Source organism: Patella vulgata, chromosome 3 (assembly GCF_932274485.2).
Source record: "Patella vulgata chromosome 3, xgPatVulg1.2, whole genome shotgun sequence".
NCBI lineage: Eukaryota > Metazoa > Mollusca > Gastropoda > Patellidae > Patella > Patella vulgata.
In genome coordinates, this window is record NC_065881.2 from 52,881,448 (window position 1) to 52,904,108 (window position 22,661).

A 22,661-nucleotide genomic window follows, 5' to 3' on the forward strand; every position below is an offset into this window, starting at 1 on the left:
ACGCCCGCAAGACGTTTCAAAGTGATGAAGGGCCATAACTCTGGCAGTAAGTATCGGAAATCGTTGACAATCGATAGGATTCTTAGTCACATGCTCTTCAACACTGCATCAATTTCAAGACAACTTTTTTCTCTAGAGCATCCACAAGATTTTTCAAAGTGATCAAGGGCCATAACTCTAACACAATTAATCTGATTTTGACGAAAAGATCGTCGAGTTTTCCTAATACGAAACAGGGACCTTAATAGTTCATGTACAAATTTACTAAAATTACATATATTCGATGAAATTAACTCCGGCCTCCAAGACAGGTTTCAGAAAAAAAGGAGCATTTAATTCTAAAATATTAAAGATACATTATGGGAGATTCGATAACGAGTTGGCAGTTCTCACTATAATAGTTAAAAACTAGATAACGTAAAGGCAATTTGCTGAAAATTTCATTCAAATTGATCCACTATGAACCGAAAATTAAGCGAATGAAATTTCTGTCTAGCCTCGGTCATCATTACTAAAGTCAGTACGATAAACATTATCTATTTAATCGTTTAATCGAGAAGGAAAGTTATGCAGTAAATCGGCTCACAATCCACTTAAGATCGCAGGCTAGCGATGCCATCTAGAGTTGATTATGGTCTGGATAAGTTAATTAATATCTAATTAATAATTTAGATAACATTTCAGGCCTAAAGAAAGACCTGCAATAGACAGATTTAGCTCTTGCATAATGTATGTTTAATCAGATCTTGACGAAAAGAAATAGGGACCATTGTCTTATCATAATACAGGTTTCCTGAAAGTTTCAAAAAACGTTTCCAGTTAAAATTAGGTACGGTATGGTAGCCCATAGTTAAAGTAACAAGTCTAGCTGCAGTATTCTGTACTTTTTGTAATTTATCTATAAGCTTTAAAGGTAAACCAACTAAAAGTGAATCAAAGATTGCGCCAATATTACGAGCAGAATAAGATAGAAATATATCACAATTACCAATTACAACAGGGGGGTTATCATGTGCAAATTTACTTAATTGATGCCTTGAGCCTAATAACAAATATTCGGTTTTATCATCATTCAATTTTAGAAAGTTCTTTGACATCCATTTTATAATTTCACTAATACAGTTTTCAAGTTGCAATTTTGATAAATTGAAAGTAGATGGACAATTGGGTGTAAATGTAATATATAATTGAGTATCATCGGCATGCAAATTGAAGCTGAGACCATATTTTCTGACAATATCACCTAATGGTGACGTATAAAGGGTAAATAAAATTGGACCAAGAATAGAACCTTGAGCAACCCAAGCTGACAAAACAGATTCAGGCGACGATTTACAATTAACTAAAATACACTGTTTTCTACCCACAAGATAGCTATCTAAAAGATTTAATGCAGAGCCCCAAGTACCGAATTTTTTTTTAAAGGGGCATCTGGATCTCTACCAATTTAAGTAGCCTACAGCATCTCAAAAAGTCATCGCCACAATAATAAGTCCCTGTGTTTTACAAAGCTGCATATCTATCTATGGGAGAAAGCGATAAAGCCCCTTGGACCCTAATCTGTGTACCTATGGATATTTGGGAATATTAGCGGGGGTTTTCAGAACTCTTTCAGGGAAATTTAACTATTATGAAGTCATAATTAAACGACGTAATAATGCAATCCATGACGTTATGTCTATTGTTCCACCATTCCTGCTCTTATTTTATTTATTAACAGGACGTCTTTCTACTTTTTATGTAGCAAAGTTTTACATTTTAACGAATTTTCAGTCTTAATTTTAAATATCTGTTCAATGGATTCGAGGTAAGAATATTTTTCATTTTTTGTATATAAATAACTGTTTAAAATGACAGGGAGTTAATAGTCTCCAATAACATAATTCTAACACAAAACGTAAGACACGTTTCCTTCCTAAAGAATGCCAAGGTAACACAACTAAAAGAAATCAAGATGGAAATTATGGTTTTGTTTTGTAGAATTGATTTTTTACATGACTTTAAAAAGCGTGTATTAAATGGTTATCAAGTTATGGAACCTCTAGGTGAAGATGATGAAGATGTTCTCTACCCATCTTCTAGAGACATTACTGGTGAGTATTAGACGCGAGTCTAGCTCATCGTACTTGTAAAAAGCTGGCTGATAAAGTAAGTTTGAAACATTATATACTCGCTCTATTATTCTACGTTTAAATTAAATCAGAGTTCGGTTATTTAAAGTCTATAGACAAGCTGAATACTGGTAACATAAAGGGCCTCTTAAGATGTTTCTTAGGCTGTGTCTCTGTATTTCTTACATTTGTAGGTTTACCAGAACCAATTCCTGGTGAAGCTTATTGGATTAAACATGAACCCGTATCAGCTAGAAGTGATTCACGTGAATCTGTAACAGGATCTTATGCATCATCTTTGAGCGGATCTTGGTGTAGTGTTGAACCTGAAACCGGTGGAGGGAACATACTATCTAAACCTCGAACTGACTCTAAAGGTTTGTTCTGCATTTACATTTAAACATACAATATACATACATGGTCATTTGCATTTAATGATCCATTTCAACTACATGCGTGAGAAACATCAACCACGAGCACAAACGAATAGTGTACGGTCTATGCCATTAGCCACTATAGAAGGAAAAGAAAAGACGCGTCCGTTTTAGCTTTTGAGTGGCCATATAATAAAACAAATATGAAATATTCTTATATAAAAAATATGATAATTTGTCCGATGTCATTAAATAATTTCTAGATAGATCTATTTCCAATTCAATTGCACATAATATTTGGTTAGGTATCGGTGCTGACTTTCGATATACCCTTTTCATGTTGTTGCTGGTGTTGGTAAGACTACCAGGGAACTTTAATATTAAGCTGATAGAAGAATGAAAAAAGCCGTCTTTTTACACTTCGTTTGGCATACGGTAACTCAGTATATCTATATAAGCCGGACATTCTATCCTATCCCTTTTGGCACCGACGATTATCAGCTATCATATGTTAAACGCGATATTTCTCATAACGTAGATCAGTTTTAATATTTAAATGCACGTAGATATATTAGATTGTGTTTATATACCTTTGTTTTTTGATCTTTTAGTACGCGTATAGGTAATCGACTGTTTTTATATACTTTTGGTTTGGATCTAAGAAGGTCACTTATGAATGAATTTCTTTCACGATATTCTTTTTTTATTAATATCCCGATCAAAAGGATCAAGATAATATCCAAAATGTCTATCTTCTTTATATTTACAGGTTCATCCATACAGGATACCGATGAAAGTGTTAAGATATACAACAATCAGATGGAATCAACAAATGATGATCTCCGCTTTAAAATTGATCAACTTAACAGTTACTTTAATTTGAATTATAGTAAATGATTTATTTTTACTTTTTTCAGCGAATGTACTATTTTTGATGGAGATACTATTTCATTGCTATTTTTAATGATAAAAGTAAATAATTTACTCCAATTTCGTAAAATTTAGCTATAATTATTTGATGTAGCCTATCTTTTATTTCAGACATATTGACAAGCTACATTATGAAAACGATGATTGTATGAATCGTATTTTGATTCTACAATGTAGTGTTGAGAGGGCCGATGAAGAGGTTGATTTCTACAAGAAACTTTACGAATGTACAAGAAGTAAAGGCAAGAAGGAATACATTGAGAGAGCACCGCCTATTGATGGCGGGAAGAAGGTTAGATATCGGTTTGGTAAAAGAGTGAAAGATTTAAGTCCAACTGTTGTTGATCCCGTTGTTCAAGCTATGGTAGATGAAAGACTTCTACCCATCTCATGCGCCAGTCTTGAAGATCAAATGCTTGAGAGTGAAAATCGCCAGAATGGAGAAAACGATTTGATAAATAAAAATCAGAAATCATTGTCCGGATTCAACAAACAGGTCAGCACTAGAAACACCAGGAACAAAATAGATGAGAACATGGACACATATTCGCCATGTGTCAATATGGATGAATATACTACATGTAAACCGATGAAGAGCTTAGTTGTTATGGATACAAAGCACAAGTTTGTGGTCAGTAGCAACAAAGGAATAGATCAGAAAGATCTATTGGACACATACAACGGTATAGATGCATATAAAACATGTAAGCCTTTAAAGATCTCAGACTCAAGGGAAAGTCCACTGCTATCAAACAACACCATCTCCAACACAACTCGGGGTGTGTCCAGCATAGTTTCAGAAACTGTAAATTCAATTCCAAGTGAAGGTATCCGCAATACGACCGATATTCAAAAACTTCAAAGAGGTAATACTGATAATCATGTCGAGGACATCGAGACGATGGATGATAGCAGCCCGGTCCCACAAGACCCATCTTTCACCGTGAAATACACCATTAAAGATGCTTCCACTGTGAAAGAAGCTTTCTGCTACGAAGATAGTTTAGGAAAATATCCCAAGTTGCCTCCTTTAGGAGCTGTTCCAAACTTGCCAATCCAATACCAACAATTTAAAAACAAAAAGCTGAAACCAATAATTTCCAGCTCGGAAGGTACCACGCACCAATCACAACCAATGCCAAGTTTCCCCAAAAAGGTGACGATGCCTAGACCTACTAGAGCCAGTGCTATGAAAGCTAAAGATACTTCCATTAAAATATCGAAAAATCAAACACTGCCACCGAAGCATCTTCCACCAACAGATAATACAGTATTTACTGGAGATAAGCGGTTCTCGCTTCCAAAGATAAAATCAGTAACATCAATAGATAAAAAAAAGATTTATGTAAATCTCAAAGTTATTAAGAATGTCAACGCTACCCCGCTGCCCAATTTATTAAAACCTGCCCAAACTTTAACACGTAGTTAATATAAAGCGAAGACTCCTACAATAAATAAACAAACAAAACGCCCATACACAGGCAAAAATAGAAAGTTGCCACCTCTAAATTTATAGAATTAAGGAATCAATGAAATATTTTAAATTATGTCGAATTATATTATTTTCGGAATGTATATGAAAATGATGTTGTTTTAATCTTGTATAATTGTGTACTTATTTCTAATATACTCAAATTAGCTAACCTCTTTGATTACGGTCACCATAACGTGTTGAATCAGGTTGATATGATCCACTATTTCAATCAGATATAAGACAAACTCTGAAAATTAAATTTTTGTTTTGAAGAATTACTAATTACTAATTTTAGTTTCGTTTTTGGTCTAAACTGGTCATTGTTGAACACAAATCGGTTATATTATATCATTGGCTGTAGATTTTAATTTACGTGTATAGACATATTCCCCCCCCCCTCCCCCATTAATCTGGTCTGCCCTCTGTTTGCTCCCCCCCCCCCCCCTCCAATAATTTTAGAAAATAAAAAAAAAGTATTTGTAATACGTTTCGGTAATCAATACCTTTTACGGTGAATAAATCCCACATCCCCACTCAGTCATAAACTTGCATGTTGTAGAGCATTTCCGACAGTCTATTTTTCAAATTTTTCTTGGCGAGGTCCCCAATGGACTCGCTACTTTGGCGCTCACAAGGGGAATTCGTTGAGGTTCGCAAGTCCGTTCGTTTGACATTTTGTTCTCTAGTCGGATAAACTAGTGATCAGGCGACGGACGGTATCTGGTCAGATTTATTTATCTCGACGATCGGTGCCTGGGAATACTGTAAGACAGCATTTCCGGCAGTCTATTTTTCAAAATTTTCTGAGGGAGGACTCACTACTTTGACGCTCGTGAGTGGGCTTCGTCGTGATTCGCAAGTCCGTTCGTTGCTGATTGCTGCTGACCAAGACAATTTTTCATTTTTAGAGGATATAGTTTTATCTTCACTATAGGCTGCTGAAAGTAGATGAAATATTTGTTTCCTCGTGACATCGTTTAGCCTTTTACAATACATAAGCAAGCATGCGGGTATAGGTGTCTAGCGTTAGTGGGGAGATTCCTAGTTCCGCAATACATCCAAGGCTGGTTGACTTAAATGGTTGATTGGAATGGATGTCATGTTAATTACTCAAGGTGTTTAGTGTACAAACTGGAAAACGCCGGTTCAGGTACTGCCCCCCCCCCCCCCAAGCTCAAACATATTGATCCATACTGATTAAAGTAGCTAAGTCTCTAACTCAATATCATCCAAAGTCTTACACGTTGAAAATGCGAAATATTTGTCAATTCAAATCAACATTGATGTTGTGATCTTACCAGGAAAAGGCAGGCTTCTGATATCCAATATTTAAGACAAAATAAATATTTTACCATTGGTACACGAATCGTGTACCATAGTGCGTTTTAGCGTCATTTACAACAAGTGACCAGAAAGAACGAGGCTAGACATATTCAACTGGAGAGCCTGCTGAATAGACGGGCATAACCAGACGCTAGAAATTGCTATAGGGTTGAGACACATGCCTTATTTCGCTGGACATAACTGATTTGAAACTAAGAGTCAAAACGGAAACAATTGAATGTAAATCAGTTTATATACAATCAGATTACATTATTATATGTGTTGCGACCCATTTGGGTCAATTTCTAGGTCCCAAGTATTAGCGATTTAGCTCCTTTAAATACAGTGTCAATAAAATGTCCTTTACCATGACCTAAGTCTATTGTCAAAGTTGCTAGAATAATATAAATTTATGCCGACACAATGCTTGATGCATGTTTGACTGTGCATGTATATGGTTCAGTAGCAGCGAATTAGGGAGAACAAACTTTTTAGATCAATATAAAAAGTTCGAAAAATTGTTTCTTGTATTGTAATATTTGCTTCTTCCACTGAACACAAATCATCGATTCTTTACCAAACCTTGGACTATAGGGAATGGGAATGCCTAACTGTACCAACCCCCGCAAAAAAAAAAAAAAAAAACGTTTGGTGACCCAAGGGACATAACTCTATTTTTACACCACAGAGACCCTTTGATATCATTTATGACTTGCCATGTTTATATTTTGCAAAATTCAAATATTTTTCAGATATATTTTGCAAGGTGTGCCGCTATTTTTTCATGTGTTTCAAGGTGTACCGTCGGCAAAAAAAGGTTGAGAACCACTGGTCTAAAATCTGAGATGCTTTTTAGAAAGTATATCCCTCAACTTGTAAAGACTAACATAATATTGTAACAAAATTTCTGTCATTTTGACTGGGGGATATGTCTAGTGGTTTAATGCATGCATGTGAAATCATAAGGTTTGTCATGGTTTTCATTCCCTGCTTGTACATGACAAGGAGTAGGGTCGCCCGTCCATCCTTGTGGGTTTTCTCCAGGTCCTCCAACTTCTAATGACCCCCAAAAAATGATTTATTGAAACAAAATTGAACAATATTAGTCCCGATATGATCTAGTTTGTGTCAAGTTGATGATCTTTACCCAGTTTTCTTTTCTCTCATTTTGGCTAAGAATAACACTATTACTATTAGGCGTACTCGTCTGGTGGCTGAAGTGGGGAAATCGCCACCCAAGCTGTGAATTTATGAGACCCAAGTTTTTCTAGACCAGTTTTTTGCGTATATTCCAAATGTGTGTGGTGATCAGGTGTTTGAGGGGTTGTTTTCTAGATATTGGGGGGGGGGGGGGAACTATACACTTTAGTTCATGCATTCTCCTTCACATTATGAGGGAAGTCTGGTGTGGAGACAATGTCAAGTTTGGTGTGAAATCTGGGTGATACTACCCATTTAAGTGCATGTACATGTATCCGATTAAAATGGAATGAAGCCAAAACGGCAGCAATGTTTTGCACTTTGTTCCACGTAATTTCAATGAATGTAGGAGAAAAACAAAATAGGCTCTGGACAAGCCAAGGGGGTTGTGGACCCCGCCTCCTGATTATTGTATGATGTGTTCTGCATAGATAATGCTGAGTCGACTATGTATGAAAGGCTGCAGGGACAGACTTGGAGGAATCCAAGTAATATTCCGGAGGCCTAATTGTTGTAATAGGTTTACCATGAAGTATAGCAGTCAATATAATTTTTTAGTGGTGGGGATGGTATAGTCAAGTTTAGCACCTCAAAATAATCATATAATGTTGGTTTAATTATGTTACCCCCCCGCTTGATCTGACATAAATGTCAATGGATCACAGAAAATAATACTAAAGATAATCTCTGGGTTTTTTTTTCTCAGATCGTATTTATTACAATATGAAGGATTTTATACAATTTACTACAATTCTTTGGATACTACAATTCAAAGCATTTAATTACAAATTCACACACTTACAGTCATAGCCTCTTAAAGCACCTTTAAAACAATTGCACATATACAAATACATTCTTTTAATACAATAAAGAAATCGATTACTAGAAATGTTCTGTTAAATTAAAAGCAAATAAAAATTATTCAAAAAATCTCTACTTGTTACTGCTAATATTGTACACAACCATGTTAATTTCACATGATATATTTTATATAATATACAGAATAAAACTGAAAGGATGTACACAACCTAAAACTACACTAATTGCACAGAAATAAATTTAAAAACTACAAAATTGTACATAGAACACAACTGTATTAGCAGAATTTTATAACCATAACAACAAAATCTTTACATGCATGTACTAACTAGATAAAATATAGTTTAACAAAGTCGTTGAATTACAACCAATGAAATTCATTTTAACAACCTTACCTGGAAAAATTAAAACTTAATAAAATATTTAACAAAAAACAAATGGTTTTACCTGTTGCACAACAGTGGTTATTTCACAAGATAAAATTCATCACATAATGGCACGTTACACAAAAGTTACAACTGGGTTTTCACTATCTACATCAGATGGAGAACAGAAAAGTTTAGGCTGTGTTAATTTAATGTTCTTTGGTGTTAGGTTTATTTTGCCCGATTTAACTAGTGATTGATAAGAGGGAGGTGTTTGAATAAATATATTTGATTTGTCTTTTAAAGCACCTTTATTTCCCAAATGTGGAGAGTCTTTGGTCACTATTTTAAAACCTGATGATTCTGAATGTTGAAGTTTGGAAACGGTATTAACTGGAGTTGGCGGAGTAAAATCTGCTATAGCCTCACTTGAAAGATCACCATTTGAAGTAATATCATTATTAGTTGGTGTAACAAATGCTGGATTGGGTGACTGAACTAAAGTTCTGTCTAAATCATTTTGATTTGGAGAGTATTGTTCAGGGGAAGCAAAGGGAGCTGTGGTTCTTGATTCTGTTTTCGGATAGAAGTTATAATTTCCCGAGAGTGGGGATTGATTAGTACTATCAATTTCCTTTTGAATATCACTCAGGATCATTGCTTTACAGTCCACTATCACAGGTTTCGTATTGAAATAATCCTCAGTTGACTCAAGATCCGGTTGTATATCATCATCACTAAAACTATGATTAGAGAACTCAATTTTATCACTGGTGCCGAAAGTTTGAAATTTTTTGATTTTTCGTGCCTCTGCCCCAAACCCAAATTCAGGAGTGTCTTCTTTATTCGGCTTATCTCGTTCTGGGTTAGATGAGTTTGGATTGAAGTGAATCTCATCGAAGACATCGCTGAGTGACGGAATTCTTTGATGAGCTGCAGTTTGGGAGTTCTGCCACTCATCTCTTCGTAGGAATTCTGGCATCTCAACAGAGCTGGTCGTCAAACCTCTTTGATCATCTAGCCTATGGCTCTGGGCTTTGCGTAGTAGCTCGAATAGTTTCTCGTCTGGAAATAAAAAGAAACGAGTTTGTCAGAAAATATTTAATTATTTATGTTACTTATCACAGGATGTTACATTTGTTCAATTTTCTAGAAGTTTAAATATGTTTAATTAATTTATAGATTCTTACCTTCTTGGTCAGAAGTTTTCTTCGAGTTTTCAATCTTTGGATGTGCAAAAGTCACCTTGTTCCTGACCTTCGGCTTGTTCCGTTCTTTTCCCCAGGATTCTTTTCTCAGTAGGCCTAATAAGTTTGATGAGCGATTTCCTTCTGGATTTCTGAACAGCTGAAAAAATAGAAAGGAATATTTAAGGTTTTGTCATGGAATACAATGACATCAAGGAATTTGTATTGTCTAATAATCTTAAACCAACAAAACATGAACTAGCAGTAAGATACAAATCAACTACAATTTAACACTGCCATTAACCAAATATCTTCATCCAGCAAACCAACCGTAAGACAATAAAATATATATCACCATCTCTAAACAACTACACTACAGCTTACCTTGCCATTATCAAACTCTAAAACACCCAAATCATCAAATTTATGAATATTCTCTGATTTCCCTTTCATCAAATCCTCAAAGATGCCATTTGTAATTTCTTCAAGAGAGGCTGATGTGTGTACACTAGCTTTGGTTTTGAATTTAGCAGAGGCCAGAGGAGGCTTAGCAGTCAACATAACTCGCTGGTCATTGCCACCCCATTCTGTTAGACAAACAGAAACATGCAGGGATATAATATATTAAAGGGAAGAACAACATGCAGTACAAGTTTGCTTTTTTTTTTAAAAATTTACATATATTTTTTAAAAATAATAACTGCATTTCCGTGTTTCTTTTTGAATAAAGCAAACTTGTAATTAATGGTTTTTAAATCAAATTCTTTGTTAGATAAAAACAGTGCAACAAAAAATTTTAGTAATAAAACAGATTGAAGTTTTGATATAAACAATAATTCTTTTAATTTAATTGTGATCCAAATTACTGGAATAAGTTAGTAGAGAATTGTGTGAGCTAGAGCAATTAATTAGTAGTTAGTACAAATTAAATACTACAAATAAAATCAGGATGCTAATTAGTAATATATTAGCATAATTAGTAGAGCAATTTATGGTTATTAATAACTTATTATAAAATGTTATGTGTTAGTAATGGTTTAATAAATTGGGCAAGGCAATGATGATGAGCAATGATGATGCACTTAATGAAAAATTATTCAGCACTTCTTACCTTTTTGGCAATAACAAATAATATTACCATAATATCCTTATAGTAAGCATTGTAAAGAAAAGCAGACATTACAACCAAGCTTAGCCAACTATACCACAAACTTACACATAACACTCAAACACTATATTCTTAACTTATTAAACTATCTCCCTTTACTACCACAATCAACTCATTCTTACAACAAACAAGACAAGCAAAGATAGATAGATCAATTAATGAAATTATTTCTTTTATTTTTGGGATCAGAAGCATTAGAATAGAAGGATTTCAAAAGTTAGGTCTTCCCATTTGAGGGTCAATCATAAAACATCAACTTACCATTTAAATCCTCTTTAGATATAATAATAATTCTCTGATTGTCAACTTCTGATACCAGCACTTCTAAATCTAAGAAATCACTACCACCAGACTGAAATATAATAAGAATACAAAAATAAAACAATTGTCTAAACTCAAAATACTTAATGGTATAAAATGAACTCAAATAATAAATGGCGTAATAAACTAAAATAATTAATGGTTTAATAAACTCAGTAATTAACGGTTTAATAAATTTAAATAATTAATGGTTTAATATTGTCTTTAAAAATATAAGTACCTAAAAATATTACACTCACCAACTGAACTCCGACCTGGTCAACACGATAACCATATTTATTTAGAATGGGTTTGAAGACATCTCGGATAGTGCGATTTGGTTTTGCTTTAACACCAATAGATTTCTTATTGGGTAAATCCATACGAAACAAAACACGTCGTTCAATAATGACTTCTTTAGATCCCAACAATGAAATATCTTCACTCAGATCAAGGGGCTGAAAAATAAAATTAACATATTGTCAAAATTTAAATTTATTAATCACTTTTATGATTTCTGAATTTGTAATTCAATTTTCTGACTTCTTAATTTATTTGGGGAACATCTTGCTTTGTTGAGTTGAATTGCTAAATCATATCATTTTTAAAATAAATACCTTATCACAGCCGAGTAAGAAGACATCAACAGAGGCAATAGACAAACTACGTTTTTCACATAGTTTACCCAATACAGATCTAGTAGTTTGACCAGGTTTAGCGCATACCACAGTTGTAGAACCATCTGGCATGATGACTCGACAAAATTTAAACTGTCCTTCATTTTGTTCAGCTTTCTTTTCCGCAACAGGCTTAAATATAGAACAAGCAAATCAATTAGATCTCATATTTTTTGATCCAACACAGGGCTAAAAGTTCTACTTCAGAAATCATGAATACAGAAACTATTAAGTCAGATATCTTCATAGTAAAATCTTTTGAAAACTATTTCCGTTTCTCACCTCTTTAGAACTGAAAACTTCTTTTCTCATGGTACTAAGGTCAATGCCAGGTCCTGGTAGTTTCTTTGTATGTTCTTCTTTTCTTTCTTTAATAGGTTTAGATATATCTTCTTTAGAACCTTTAACTTTACCTAATCTCTTTAATTCAGAATCGGAGGCTGACTTAGGGTTTTTTGATTTACTTTGTTTCCATGGTAACAAAGATCTGCGTCTTGTCTTTTCTTCATTTTCTTTACCCTTTTTTTTCTTATCACCTGCAGGTTTCTTTTCTACTTCTGATTCTATGACTGGTAAATCTAAAGGCTGACCTTCAATTTCACGTAACAGATAAGTCTTGTACAGTTCAGATTTCAAGAATCGGGCATAACTATCAGTTTTCATCAGTCTGAAAATCTGGAGAAAAAAAGAACAAAAAATTAAATCATTTAAATTTTATAAACTGGGATTATCTGTCTTCAAATTTTATTAATTTTTGATCAAATCCAATTTTGAAACACTTTTCTTCAATAATTTCTTTCTTACTTATAACATCTAATTTAAAAAGTCAGAAAATATTTGGTTTTTTACCTGTTGTTGAGCCAGATCAAACATGATAGCATTAGGTGTATCTATAAATTTATCAGCATGTAATCTAGCAGCACTATCAACATTAACTGGATCAGTAGCTCGAGTACTCAAATGACGATTATAGATTTCTTTAGCTTTAATATTTCTCTCCTGCTCATCAGTTATGTTCTTATAATCTTTACAAGCAGTCCAGAAAATGATGTTTTCTTCGCTGAATTCTTTCTTTAAAAACTCCTGAAATTAAATATTAAAAACATCTAAATTTGACCTGAAGTATTTTCGAACTATTAAGCTTAAATACATGAATGGACAGGTTGCACACAAATTAATTTTATAAAAAAGTATCTTTGTATTGAATATGATTTTTTGCTATACTTACAGTGAAAACAGCAAGTCCTGCTTCATCTTGAAGAAGCTTTTCAAAGTTAACGGCCCAACCAGCAATTCTACCTGAATCGTCATCTTCGTCTATTTTATTAACATGTTGTACAATACTATTAACACTGTTAGCTGGGAGTAATTTATGTGTTGTATCACCGTCACCAACAATCAAAGACTGAAAAGTGAAATAAACAATTAAAATAATTTAAAATGTAATCAAAAATAATTAGTTTCTTAATCCCCATGTGATAATTATCCAAAAACAGAGCGAAAAGAAGATAAAGAATCAACCTCTGAGATAAACCCTGACGACCAAATCATAAAAACTCATTCTGAATCGAATGTGTAAAAATATTAGCTGTGAAGATCAACATTTAGCAGTAGATGTGTAAAATTTAATTTCCATGGATCAACACTTTCATGATAATCTTTGACTCAAGATAAAGATATCAAACATCAGAATCTTTCTGATTGTTACTTTTCAATTTTATAGACAATAGGATGGATTGAGATAAAAGGGATTAAATCTATTGTTTGTAATCAACTATACAATAGGGTGATGAGGTGTAGCATGCTACTAAACCTTGATTACCCCTGGTGTGAGGCTAGTCTATAGTTTTACTCCTACAAATATATACATACAATAGAAGCCAACCCGAGTAAACTACTTAGTGTAACCAATCTTTAAGCCAAGGCCTCTAACCGAGACATTATAGGCCATAAAATAATTTGGAAATCTTTGAAGTAATTGTTTAATTATTGAGGCCCTATGTGGGGGAGGGTTTAATTTATTTGCTGCTTATTCATTAAGGTTTAGTTTTATGGGGTTAGAATAGAAAATCTTGTAAAATAATGTTACAATAGTTATTTGAGCCAGTAATTATAATAAACTATCCTTGCAGGTGGCTAATTAAATTAACAACAAACCGAAAAGTATTAAAACTTTTTGTAAATTAGCGATATAGATTCAGACGGCTAATTAAATATGAATTATATATAACTACCAACTAATGTTTACTTACTGTTTGATGATTCAGATGGTTAATTAAATATGAATTAAATACCAACTAAAGTTTCCTTACCGTTTGTATTAGTGATATATTTGATGGAAAATCTGCTACTTGACTTTTTGTTAGAGTGAAAACATCATGATTAAATGCTCTTATGCATATCATGATTTAAATATTTGAACACAAAATCATTCAATATTTAACTAATGTATCTAATCTAATGTTATTCCAGTTTAAAAGAATTAAACAAACACCGAGTAGAAATACTCCATTATTAGAAAATTATTCACAATGTAGTTGCAGCACTTAGAAATATATCCATTACTGATGTACGTCCTGTCTATATATGCTTGTCATTGTATTACTATTAACATGTACACTGTATGTTTGGAATATTAATCCTAGTTTCTAGGCTAATACTTCTTTACCATAATGTGTTTAATTACAGTATTAATTTAGTCAACTAATAAATCTTATCTTAGATTATGGAATTAATACACAAGCTTATAACAGATACCACATTTCTTTAATAAGATTATCTTTAGAGACAGTAATTTTTTTTAAGTCAACAATTTTTCATAATCTTATTATAAGATCAATATTTAATCAATTAGTAGTTTATTTAAAATTAAACTTTGTATCATAATTATTATATTAATGCAATCACTGATTTTTTCCACTATCTCCTATAATATTATTATTACATATTATAATACTTACATCAAGACAGATGCTATAATCCAAAATAACACATGGGGGTCTTCCTCGAATTTTTTTGCTCATTTGTCCAGATTTGCTTCTGGTATGTTTTCGTTTACGATAAGTTTGTTCGTAGCATTCAAAATAGTCACATGACACAGTCATGTTCAATTCGAGCTCACTGCTAATAACCATTTTGATAAGATGTTGAATGAAATATTAAAACTGATATATTAAAGTTGAGATGTTAGCTTGACCGATGTCAGAAATGTTCTGTCACCTCAAACTGTTCACTTGGCTTTTATACTAGCTGTGGAGAAACCTACTCTCCTTGAAGCTGACACAAGAATAGAATAGAATAAAGCCTAGTTAAGAAATGATGAAGAACCTTTGAGAGTTTTTCACAGTTCAATCAAAGAGCTTGATACCTAGGGGTTGAGGTAGACCAATAGGAGGAAGGCCATTAAAAGGGAAGGTGTTTTGACAGATTAAAGACTAGCCTACAATAACATTGCTACTAATTAGTTTACCTGGTAACACCCAGTCTCATTGGTCAAACAGGTAGAGAAACTAATTAAGGTGTTGGGTCATCGGCTAATTAAATGTTTGACATAATTTACAACTAGTAGGTAATAATAATATTGGCATTAAAAGAATTTTATATCAATTCAAAATGAAATGTCACAGTGTATTGCAGAAAAAACACAGTCATTTACAAATGGCAAATTAAAAGCCTTTGGAATCTAAATTCCATTTATTTGGAAGCATCACTCATTTTCATCTCATTCTTACAAGTATAATTCATTTCACATTAAGGAATAAATCCCCCCCCCCCCTAAGTTTGTACAAGGTTGATACACTTTCATGATCTTAAGATAAAAATTTACTTTTAATCCACAAGTATCACTCATTTCACATTAAAACTATAAGTGACCAAAATATACACTAGCTGAACGAAAGATCCAATGTTTATTCTATCTATTAAATAGAGACTTTAATTGTTTTTCCCATTTTATGTTTTAATTATCAAAGAAATTGAAATTTATTATATAATGACTTTGAAGCCCTAATTTACTTTCAAAGTATCATAACAAATGTTATTCATTGAAGTGCTTCATCAGAAGCTAAAATAAGCCATGTTTGCTTTTATCACACCTTCACTTGGACTTAAAGCAAAACTGTGGTAACTTACATTATGCTTTAAAACAGTTTTTGCAGATTAAATTATCTTTTTAATAGATTTTTTTTCTCTAAATGTTAAACACAGAATATGGATTATTTTTAGACTGTCTTCATAATAATAATTCATTTTCATGATTATCAACAATCCAACTGTCTAAAATTTGTTCATTTTTTTTTGGGGGGGGGGGTGAAGTTGGTCCAGACTTGTATAGGTGATTTAATGGAATCTTTAAACTTTAGCTTAATATTAATCAACTAAGGTATTATCAAATAATTATTAAAAGTTCTGATTTATCAAACAGTCTGAAACTTCCTACAACTTTGCTGACTTGAGTAATATTAATTAGCTGTAGTCTTGATTAGAATTAGAATCTGTATTATTTAATAAATATTCTACATTGTAGATTTATTATTACCTATCAACTCTCCAGACAGTCTGTCTCCTATATTTAACTTACTTTAACTTGAGCAGTGTTAGCTTTACAAATCATCAGAATTTAACAGGTTTTGTAAAAAAATTATTACCTATCAATATTTCCAGACAGATTGTCTGCTAGACTGATTTGAGTTAGGTTAGCTTTGAAAATCATCATAATTTAATAGGTTTTGTAAAATAATTATTATCTATTAATATTTCCAGAAGATTGTCTGCTGGACTGATTTGAGTAAGGCTAGCTTTCCAAATAATCAAAATCTAACACGCATTATTAAATAATTATTATCTATCAATATTTCTAGACAGAGTGTCTGCTAGACTAATTTGAGTACGGCTAGCTTTCCAAATCATCAAAATTTAACATGTATTATTAAATAATTATTATCTATCAATATTTCTAGACAGAGTGTCTGCTGGAATGATTTGAGTAAAGTTAGCTTCACAAATGGTCAAATTTGAACAGGTTTTATAAAATAATTATTATTTATCAATAGTTCTGGACATATTGTCTTTATGATAGTTGATCTTTATAAAATCATTCAACTATATATATAAAACTATAATGTGACAAACATTAAGCTTAAAATAGCCTACATTAAAATATATTTTAAGCTTTGTCATCCACATTGTAGTACAGTTCATATTTCATATACTGGCTACTACGGTATTCGGGTTCAGTTTACATGTGTTATTGCATTAATTAAATGGTTTTCAATGATAAAATAAGACAAACCTCATGTGAATGACTTGGATATTTCAATGCCTTATTTCTTCTAAATGATGCTGTTTTACGCCATCTCTGTACATGATTGTTATCTGAACGCTCTTTCTCTCTCTAAAAATATAAAGGAAATTTACAAAACATTACAAAATGTTATGAAATTTACATGTCAATCTTGTCTATGGCAAAACTTACGGCTAGCCATCAGATCCATTCACATAATTTGATATTTGTTGTTTATTGCCTGCAATGTCTATCTTGTCTACATGTTTGTTTACATGTAGTGCAGACCTCCTGCAATTACTAATAGAATAAATTCAGGAATGTAGTTATTGATATTGCAATATTTTTTTTATAGCTTACCCTGGTTCTTCTTTTATAACAAACAGTCATTTTGTCAAATAATGTGAATATGCAAGTATCTGAGATTGAAAATGAGAAACCAGATCTCAGAAAACTATATAAAGATAGACATTTGATGCTTGTGTCAACAATATTACTTTTAGTGTTAGCTAATTAATCAATCAATTAATCAAAATGATAATTCAAACAATCAATTACCAAGGTTGATAATCAATTAGAAGAACAAATTTTTTACTTTCATCCTCGAAAATGCTTCTACCAACATCGCAATTTATATTTTCTATATAAAACAATTCTTTGAACATAACATATGATTTATCTATATATATATATATATATACCCAAAATTCAATACAGCAGTTAACTGTCTCCTTAATTAATGGAAATGCTTCTACCAACAAAACCATTAATCTAATATTTTCTACATAAAAGTATTCTTTTGAACATAACATATGATTTCTATATTTTAGATATAACCAAACAAACAATACAACAGTTGATGTCCAAATAAAATTAACAGACTTGCATACCTTCTGGACACTATAGAAATTCCCATTTCCAAAAAAGAAGTTAAAACTCCTCATAACATCGTCAACATACTTATGTAAAACTAACACTCTTATATTGTTCAAGTAAACAAGGACATATAAATTAAACACATTTCCTCATAATTAGTATTTCAATTTCCTGGTAAATCAATAAAGCATCTGGCTTTTTCCAAATAATAACAACCATACAATCAAGAAATTTGTTATAACCCAAACCTACTCCTTCCGATCCAATTCACAGATTAGATATCAAATTTATCTAAACATAGATATGTAAAAGAATAATTTCAATACATGAATACTAACAAAGCATGATTTGTTATTGGCAACATTTCTTTAATTTGCCAACTCGATGGGTCATAAAATACAAAACCGTCATTGTTTGTTCAGTGATAAAATACTCAGTATAGTCATCTCAAATGTAACTATTATCAATTCAAATTATGTAAATCTATATGCCATTGTCATGATATATAGTACACAATTATTTCATTACACATAATAAAATATAGTTTTATGAAATATTTGTACTATATCATATCCTACATTGACTATGAGCCATGACTTATTTTCTATGTGTACCCATGTAGTACAGAATTTATTCTAAATAAAAATAGAATTAATATGAATATAATTTAATACCAAAGACAAATGTCAGATTTTCCATATTGTTATTTTCAGTGAGTATAATACTGTATATAGTACAATTTTTGTAAACTGAGTTATAACCATATTTCATTTATTAAAATTATAACAGCAAAAATAAAGGAAAAAATTCACATCCTTTCATAAATCTACATTTATATTAATTTTTACTTCCGTGGTAATTGTGTCTCATATCATTTTATACATAAAATTTTTAAAAGGTGGAAGTTTTATTTATTAGAGGGATGAAGTATTTTCTAGAAAGGTGAAAATATTAAAGCCATTCTCATCATGGGATGCGGTAATGACCTTCAAGGGGGGTTGAAGGAGGGACTCTCTATTACCTATAATGAACAAACACAGAAAGATTATCACTGCAGGGTATAGTTTTAAGCCAGATTATTGTTTAAGCCACATAGAAACCTCTCCAACTACCTACTAGAAACATATTAAACTTCAAATATGTACCTTGAAGATGTTGTTTCATTAGAATGCATCCTTTTGTAAAGCTATTGTTATTATCACAGGCCTAACTCTAAAACAAACAGATTTCCCCTTAATAAACTTGTTGATCAAGCAGTTAGGGGTGAAGATTAACACAGATTATCTTAGGGATTAACATAATCCATTATCTGTATTATAAAGCTAAAACTTCAAAGTTTCTGAAAATCTCTTAATGAAGCCTTTACCGGTTCAGTACATAATATGTTGTAGAATACAAATTGACTCTTAATGCACCTTTTTAAAGCCATACATCAATATTTTCAGTCTAACCTCAAAAAAATTCTTAAAGAAAATATTTCTTTAATACATGTAATATCCTCAAGTAAGCTCAATTATATAAAAGAAACCGCTGAAATACCTTACATGTACATGTGTGTAAGAGCAATTCTGTTACATCAGCTTATTTAGTCAAACATTTTTGTACCATGGTATAAAGGTATACAATAATTCCAGTTTTCTGTGTCTCCGTACTGATTAAAAATCCAACAGTTACAACCATTTAAATTGCACAAATGCACAATATTATTAAATTTTAATTAGAAAGATCAAAACATACAGGTAATTGAATGCTAGATTATAAGTCAGTAAACAATATATTTACTTTGAAACCAAAAATAAACTTCAAAACAATTTTAACCTTTCAAAATCAGTCTGATTGATAACCAATATGTCTGAGGATATTGATAGATACTTATTAATTTATAAACTATACTCAAATCAGTCCAGCAGACAATCTGTCTAGAAATATTGATAGATAATATTTTTTAATAATACATGTTCAATTTTGATTATTTGGAAAGCTAGCCTTACTTAAATCAGTCCAGCAGACACTCTGTCTAGAAGTATTAATAGATAATAATTATTGAATAAAACCTGTTAAATTCTGATGATTTTCAAAGCTAGCCTTACTCAAATCAGTCCAGCAGACAATCTGTCTAGAAATATTGATAGGTAATAATTTTATTTTACAAAACCTGTTAAATTCTGATGATTTGTAAAGCTAACACTGCTCAAGTTAAAGTAAGTTAAATATAGGAGACAGACTGTCTGGAGAGTTGATAGGCAATAATAAATCTACAATGTAGAATGTTTATTAAATAATACAGATTCTAATTCTAATCAAGACTACAGCTAATTAATATTACTCAAGTCAGCAAAGTTGTAGAACGTTTCATACTGCCTGATACATGTAAATAATGAATGGTAAATAATTACTTCAGAAAACTTACTATCAAGCAGAGGATTAAATATGCTTAAATAGTAGAATATCTAGACTGGACAGTGGACAGGGCAGCAAACTTTCCACTTTTCACTAAATTAGGATTGTAAGTTTACCGTCTGATAAAAATTAATGCTTAAAGAGTTAATCTAGCATACTGTAGTGTCTATCTGGACATCTAACAACCTTTATCTAATCTTTAGAATTATCCAATTTCATCATCAATAACATTTTAAACTTTAAAATAAATTGATAAGCAGACATTAATAATGAATTGTTTTTGAATTTACAGTATATTTTCATGTGACTGGAAGTTATACATTTTTTACACAAATGATTAAATTTCAATAAATGGTAACAGGTCAAATATAAATCATTTTTTCATGTTACATTTACAACATTTACTGGAGTGGTATATTATATATTATAGTATATACATTTATCAACTTTAACAATTTTGTCTAAGAATCAATCTCAAGCAGTTCAGAATGAGAAAGAGTGTTTGGTAAAGCTAATCTTACTCAAATCTTACCAGCACACAATATGTTCAGAAATACTGATACATGTAGTTAATAACAATTTCATAAAAGATGTTTTAAGTTTGATAAATTGTAAAAGCTAGTCTTACATGAGTCTAACAGACAATTAGGAATATTGATGGATAACAATGATTTTACAAAACCTGTTAGATTCTGATAATTTGAAAAGCTATTCTTACTCAAATCAGTCCAGCAGACAATCTGTCTAGAAATATTGGTAAGATAATAATTATTTTACAAAAGCTAGCCTTACTCAAATCAGTCCAGCAGACAATCTTCTGGAAATATTAATAGATAATAATTATTTTACAAAACCTATTAAATTATGATGATTTTCAAAGCTCACCTAACTCAAATCAGTCTAGCAGACAATCTGTCCTGAAATATTGATAGGTAATAATTTTTTTACAAAACCTGTTAAATTCTGATGATTTGTAAAGCTAACACTGCTCAAGTTAAAGTAAGTTAAATATAGGAGACTGACTGTCTGGAGAGTTGATAGGTAATAATAAATCTACAATGTAGAATATTTATTAAATAATACAGATTCTAATTCTAATCAAGATTAAAGCAAAGATGTAAGATGTGTAGATTATCATCAAGTTGTATAATTTCATTTCAAATGTAAAGTACAGGTACATGTATCAAATCCAACAGTTGAAAACATAAATGATCATGATACAATTTTATTCTAAACACAACTTGCTTTTAACTAAATATCATAAGTTTGTAGATTGTCAATATTCAAAGTTTGGTGGGGTTTGGGTGTTCTAGTAAGTGTATTTGTTTACATTATAAACTTGTGTCACAAATTTCTAACAAAGCATTTACAATATAAATATTTAGTCAACAAATTGGTCAACTTCCAAATCTGAACAATTTGCAAAAAACTAGCATATAAATATTTTGACCAACAAAAAATGATGACTTCTTGTATTAATATAAAGCATAAAAAAGTGACCCTAAGACCTAAGAAATAATCATTAATTAAGAGCTTAGAATTTTACACATAAACTTCTGACATCAATTATACATTTTGTTAACATTTTACATACCAGGTATAGTGTATATCTATATAACTAATCTTTAAATTACAAGTAGAGAACAAGTTTTCTTTGACAGTATTTTTTAAAAAAGGTACAATCTAGTTAAAACAACACAAATAATAGTCAGTAGGTTACACCACAATTAATATCTAGGTATACATGTAGTTTCTTATTTCATTAAGCCAACAAGGATTAAATTAAATTAAAGTGAAGCATGATGAATAGGGTTACCAATAGTCCTAGTAGATTTTTATCACCTAAAGGTGTTGACATCTGTATGCTTTCAACCCTCATAGCAGAAAAGACAGCAAAAATTATATCTTACTTTCCTAAAAGCTGGACATAAATTACACCAAATTGCAATACATGTATGTAACTTTGATTTTTGACCATCAAAACCCATGCAATAATCCAATATATCATTTAATACTAAATCATTGCTATTACTCAAATTATGTTCTCTGGGAAATTATTGTATTTTATCAATCAGTATTTTATTATTAGACTGTAACTTCAGGTGTTTACCACCACTTTTCAAAATGAAATCTGGTTTAACATTCTATTTTTCTTCACCAATTATTGGACTAATGC

The 22,661-nt window shown here is 31.5% G+C and overlaps 1 protein-coding gene across 6 annotated transcripts in view; it reads right to left on the reverse strand.

Annotated features, from left to right (window-relative positions):
- Positions 1-8,104: 8,104 nt before the first annotated feature.
- LOC126815634 (regulator of G-protein signaling 12) overlaps positions 8,105-22,661 on the reverse strand; it is a 34,234-nt gene continuing 19,677 nt past the window's right edge. For 3 of the 6 annotated variants that reach the window (XM_050541367.2, XM_050541368.2, XM_050541371.2), the window contains 11 exons: positions 17,219-17,320; positions 13,157-13,333; positions 12,778-13,011; positions 12,211-12,603; positions 11,869-12,060; positions 11,512-11,709; positions 11,213-11,303; positions 10,895-10,930; positions 10,168-10,370; positions 9,787-9,943; positions 8,105-9,661 (listed from right to left, as the gene is read on the reverse strand). In XM_050541367.2, coding sequence (XP_050397324.1) covers positions 8,733-9,661; positions 9,787-9,943; positions 10,168-10,370; positions 10,895-10,930; positions 11,213-11,303; positions 11,512-11,709; positions 11,869-12,060; positions 12,211-12,603; positions 12,778-13,011; positions 13,157-13,333; positions 17,219-17,320 — 2,712 coding nt within the window. In that variant the 3' untranslated portion in view covers positions 8,105-8,732. Of the gene's footprint in view, positions 9,662-9,786; positions 9,944-10,167; positions 10,371-10,894; positions 10,931-11,212; positions 11,304-11,511; positions 11,710-11,868; positions 12,061-12,210; positions 12,604-12,777; positions 13,012-13,156; positions 13,334-17,218; positions 17,321-18,099; positions 18,326-22,661 lie in introns of those variants that run through there. The other 3 variants (XM_050541370.2, XM_050541366.2, XM_050541369.2) reach the window with 3 other exon arrangements.